This window comes from Leiobunum rupestre, chromosome 10 (assembly GCF_980474605.1).
Source record: "Leiobunum rupestre chromosome 10, qqLeiRupe1.1.hap1, whole genome shotgun sequence".
Classification (NCBI taxonomy): Eukaryota; Metazoa; Arthropoda; class Arachnida; order Opiliones; family Sclerosomatidae; genus Leiobunum; species Leiobunum rupestre.
This window is the reverse complement of record NC_143393.1, coordinates 15066157-15072070: the sequence shown is the minus strand read 5'-3', so window position 1 is coordinate 15072070 and position 5914 is coordinate 15066157. Positions and strand designations below refer to the sequence as shown.

Here is a 5914-nt window from a genome sequence, read left to right as displayed (position 1 = left end):
AAAATCAATTCGTTTACTCAAGAAGATAGATTCGGGAGGAAGGGAGCGGAAATAGGGACTTGGCAGCATGACGTAGATAATACGTTACCCATGCTTTTTCCAATTGGAAAAAAGGTATACCAGCATGGCGGCCATGGCCAAAGGTACGGCGTGACGTCATGCTGCCAAGGTCCTATTGAGAGAAAGTTGAATGGACAATAGAAAGAAAAGAAAAGGGGAACTTAGGGAAAAACCCCAGACATGCTCGTGTCCCCTCCAGATCGGATATAAGGTCAGTACAATTTTTGCTAATTATCATTCTTATATTTATTATAATAATTATACAAGAATGATGTATAATTATAAATTATTAATTTCTAAAGAAAAATAATTAATTTTTCCATGAAGGGGAACCCTGTGAATGCTTAGTAACGTTTTCTGCCACCTGATGGGGTAGCATGGTTAATTTATAAAGAAACGTTCGATTCTTGGAATTTTGCCTAATTCGTCTGCTAAACAGTCGTTTAGTGTTTAAAAAGAGCAACAGTGTTGCCGAAACTGCTACATTTGTACTTTTTCGGTACGGTTTGAAATAACCAAGTACAAAAGTACATTTTTAAAATTTTAAGGATAATTTTAGTACGTTTCAGAATTTTGGGAAATTTTCCTTCGAGGTCTTTCAAAACCGTAAAATGATGAGAAAAACGACCTTTAAGAAGCTCCTGACTCGGTTAGATTTACTATAATATACAAAATTAGGCTTTTGAGACTCACGTGTTCAAAGTTACCAAAATTTTGTTGTTCTGTGAAAAAATAAAGTTAAGCGCCATCTATTAAAACTTGTTGGCATTAAAAATATACAGAAATAGCTGGCGCCCTGTTTTTTTATAGCAAAAGTACAAAAAGCACGTTTCCCTTTTCTATAAAGGTACATTGTCATTCTGAAAATACCTAGCGGAAACACTGAAGAACAAATGCTCTTAGCAACAACTAAGTGGCTAAGCCACTTCTAACGTTGGTCGCTAGGTAACTCTATGTTAACTGCAAAATTCAATAGGGAGATCCGCTAAAATTAATGTTAATACTTTTCGACTATTAATTTGGCACTTATTGAACTGTTCACTTAAGTCAATTTATTTTTTGAATAGCTTTTAAAACGAAAATTAGTTTTGAATTGAGATTTTCAAAATTGATTTAAAAGTTAGAATAAAGTTTTAACCATTGAGTTAAGAATATTAATCTAGAGATCCAATCAAATCTGCTCCCCGCGAAACCAGTTTTTGAAAATTACGAATGTGCCGTCTCCTCTAAAATGACGAGAAAACGTTATCATATGACCCGTGGCGCCATCCATTATTTTTGAAAAAAAAAACATATTTTTGCCGGAAAACGCTTCTTATTTGAACGAACCATTGAAAGATAGACGGCGCCACGGGTAGAATGATAAAGTTTTATCGACATTTGGGAGCAGACAGCAATATTCTTATTTTTAAAAACTTGTTTCGCGAAATACTGAAATCCGACGTTTTGATTGGACCTCTAAATTAATATTCCCAACTCAATGGTTTTAACTAAACTAATCATACTACTATAAGAAAACAAATATTTCATTGCTAATGTACGTGAAAATAATTCGTGATTTAGGTCGGAGGATTTTTATTTAGTACGACGGTAGATCAATTAGATTAACCTTTTGGCCGCCGAGGGCGCTGTTGATTATCTTTTCGGTTGATACGTCGGTAGGAGGCTCTATTTCTACAGACTAATACAAATCTCATGTAAACTGAGTGTTATATTTTGATAATAAATTAAATTGCTATCCCCACAATTACTACCCTCAATTTTCAAAACATTTAGACTCCCTTTCACCGTAGTACCAAATCGGACCTGCTTCTGCTATAGCTCCATTCTTTACGTTGCATTTCAGTTTCGTAGCGTCACTTATTACGTATTAACATAAGTATGACAATGAATGATTTATGTTAATTATTGTCCGTCACCAAGACCTAGTGACTGCTCCAAGTTTTCCAACCGGAAATTCATTAGTTCGAAAACGTTTCAATTTTCAATAGGCCTTGGCTGATCTGTAAAAAAAGCTGTCGATTTCTCCGGCCTCATTACCTGATAGTTCCAAAGACAAATTGCGCTGAGAGGTCAGCCACGTTATGTTTATATGGTCATTATCGTTGGACGAATAGTAAGTGCCGTACTTTTGATTACTGTTACTTGCCTCTTCAAGCAAAATGTTCCAACTACGAGACTGATAACGTGAGTTTAAAAACAACCAGAATCAGCTGAAAATCACAATATCTAAACAACTTATCGTTTTACATTGTTCAATTTTGTTTGATAAGAGACGGTAGACCATTAGGGTTATTCCACATATTGATTGAAATACGAACAGGTAAAAGAAAAGGTAACGCCTTCGAGGCAAAGTAACAACGCGTGTTTGTTCAATATTGAAAAAAAAAACTAAAACATTTTTAAACCACAGTTGGTAAAGATGTCAGAAGCCTCGACTTCCACGACTCCTTACGAGTTGATGACCACACCCGGAGAAGAAAGGAGGCCTCTCCTGTACATCGACCCCACAACGCTGACCAGGGTAATATGGGGTTGCAAAGGCGCGGTGGTCATCGGCTTCGTGATGACCATCAGCTCGTTACCCCTCTTGGCTCGTCTGTCTATTCCCGCCGAAAAAAGCGCCAACTCCAGAGTCATTGGACCGGTCTTCATCAGCGTCGGAGTGTACCTGTTGTCCGTGGGAATCTGGTTCCATCGGGAACTCAAATCGTACCGGGAGTACATCTTCACGGTCGACACCGAGGTAGGCGATAGTAACGCCGGGGCGTACGTCAGAACGCCCACGTTGATCAGGAGCCACGAGCGGCCCCAACGACCCAGGCTGGTCATCAACCCGGACCCCAGCGCCTCACCGTCATCCACCCTCGATCAGCCTTCGACGCCGTACGGACCCAACGAAACCAATTTTATCGAAATCAGTCAACCTTACGCGTCTTTCCAGTCGATGGGAATTCCACCGCCACCCTACAAACCGAGAACTTAAAACGACGTTTGTTTCGTGACCTCAAAGTTTTTTCATACAAGTAAGAAAACTCGATAAGTTATGACAAGTTTTTAAGTGTGTTCAATACGATGTGTTATTCCCGGCGATAAAAATCGCTGTAACGTACTTTCCATTTTTTCAACTCATTTGACTTCATAATTATGTAAATAATTATTCAATTATCATCTTATTAAATAAATAAAATATTTATGTAAGATCAGAAAGCTATAATAAATTTTTTAGAGAAAAGTATCTTATAAAGACCAAACCCTGCGAATGTTTATTACTAATGGCTGACACTAGATGGTGTAAAAGCTCCCATAGTTTCGCGCCTTATTAGGATGAATTAAATCGAGGCGAATAAATACGCTTCTACAACCTCGACTTGGAACACGTTTAGAAATGTCTAAGCCGTTATAGGCACAGCCGCATTATCGATAAGGCTGACTAGGCTGAACCGCAGAGGCCCACCAAGTGCAGGGCCCATGCGTCCCAAGGGGGAGGGGGGTGTTGGAAGGGTTGAAGGGCCAAAGAAGCGTGAAGCCTAGGGGCACTGCCATGGGTTAATACAGCCCTGGTTATAGGTAATATCAAAATATAATTTTTCAGTCCATATACGCGTCGAAAAGGTGGCTAAAGTATACCATTTACATGCCTGTCTAAAATATTTCATTTTTTTTTTAAATTTACTAAGGGCCTAAATTGAAAATGTAATTCCTCTTGATCCTAGTCTAATATCTAGTAAAAATAATTAACGCAGCCTCTAGCAGTGTCTCAAAAATCGACTGTAAAATTGACAAATACGTTGTTTTTGAATATTTGGGACTTTTAAATAAAATAATTAAATAGACAATCAAAATTCATCTTCCTCTGAAATTACATTTTCATTCAAACTCCTACAAAAAGAATTATAACAATTCATAAAACGCTATGTTCAGTGTTTCAACTCAAAGCAGTGTTGCCAATGTTTGAAAGTTGAAATTCCCATTGCTGGGTAGTAAATTTCCCACAAATTCCCACACTCCTATTTAGCCCCGCCCCCAACGAAAACTCGACGGAAAACATGCCATAATTTCCAAATATTTGAAAAATTAACTTTTTAAAATTAAATTTTATTGAAATAACAATGTTTTAACATTTTGTTTGTTAGACCTATGCATTGATTTATTGTAGTATTAGGACGCAACTCCTTTATATTATTTAAAAAAACCAAGATTCCCGAAAATACACTGCTCTAGATAATTTTGAACTTTTTATTGATAGCCAAATAAAAAATCATAGGATAAATACCCGCAGACATGAAAATTCCCACAAAATCAACGTTTTTGAAAAAAAAAAATATTTTTCCCGCAGAGCCAAAAGGACCCCAAAAATTCCCAAAATGTGGGAAATTTCCCACAATATGGCAACACTGCCTCAAAGCTTTTCATATTTTATTAGGTAAGGAACACTTGGAAATCCAACCAAATTTCGAATTAACATGCCTGATTATTATATTCTATATTAGAGGTTATTCTAGCTTTGCTTATGACAAGGGGGGAGGTACGTTTTCTCGATGCGACGACTCATTGATTTGCTTCAAACTCACTGACGCAAAGTTCTTATACTAATTAAACCATTTTAATGAATAAAATGCGTCATAACTTTTCATTTGTTTAAATTTTTCTTTTAAGAAGCTAAAACAAATTGATATAATGGAACAGTTTGCACTTTGCACCATTATAATAGCTCTTTATATAAAATACGAGAAGTCACGTGATTACGTTAGATTCATCCTGCAGTTAAAGAGCGCGCGCATATTTTTGTTTTTGTTGAGCTCGCGCGAAAACGCACGAGACCCTCTACACGGAAATATTAGGTAGCGCGCGCTCCAAAAAATAACACTTTTTATACATGTATGAGTAAAGACGGCTTTTAAAATTCATTTTGCACGTGAAAATACCTCTACATGTTATGGTCAAAAAAGCACGCCCAAGACATGCACCTGTAGTAATTTTGTCTTATACATGTAAATTTGGGAGGGGCTCGAAATTAGTTTTTTAATCTTATACGCCTTTTGGTTCAGATTTGAAGGTTAATTTAGCGATATTTGGTAAGAGCAAGTTGAGACCAATCGAATGATACCAATATCAGGTCATATCAATTTTCAAGGTCACCGGAAGTGACGTCACGTGGTTCGTATTTCCGGAAAGCCCCCACTTTGACCCGTAAGACAAACAGTTCTTTGTTACAAATACCTTGACCCATCGTGTACCTTATCACATGCTTATTTTATCATGGGCTCTTGGACTATAACGTAGTTCCCCTTTTTACTGGTTCGTGGTCAAACAAACCGTTAGTGAAGATTTTTGAATGGAATAAAGGTACAGTGGCATACTTATGAATAATTATGTTACATAATGTGCGGGGGGGATCAAAGGTGTCCAATAAGTCAATATTGTGCGTAACGAAATTTGTGAACAGCCGCTTACGGTTGGATATATAAACTCGTTTTTTTTAATCCCAATAAATAATACCAACTGCTCATTCAAATCCAAGATCGAAAATTGCCGAGGTTAATTAAGATTTATTAATTATTAGTTTTTTATTTTGTACACGCAACCCTCAAATATTGCTACTGTGTACAGGAACAGAAATTGAAATTTCGAATCAGCATTTCTAAATATTATAGTTTATTATACTCTATTATACCCAATAAATCCATAGCAAATTTTAAGTATCACGGTGATAAGGTATATAGTAGTTTGTAAATTGTTCGCGAAGAGGGGCATCCGTGAAAAAAGAATAAAAGTAAATTATTGTTAAAATAATTTATTTAAATAATTTAAGTAATTTTAAATAAATTATTTTAACAATAATTTACTTTTA

The 5914-nt window shown here is 36.3% G+C and overlaps 1 protein-coding gene across 1 annotated transcript; it reads left to right on the top strand.

Moving 5' to 3' along the window:
- The first annotated feature begins 2382 nt into the window (after nt 1-2382).
- On the top strand, nt 2383-3179 carry LOC149924815 (uncharacterized). Its single transcript, XM_090161166.1, has 2 exons — nt 2383-2395; nt 2474-3179. Exon 2 carries the CDS (start codon nt 2483-2485, stop codon nt 3044-3046), a length of 564 nt encoding a protein of 187 aa, XP_090017292.1. The 5' UTR covers nt 2383-2395; nt 2474-2482; the 3' UTR covers nt 3047-3179.
- The last annotated feature ends 2735 nt before the right edge of the window (nt 3180-5914 follow it).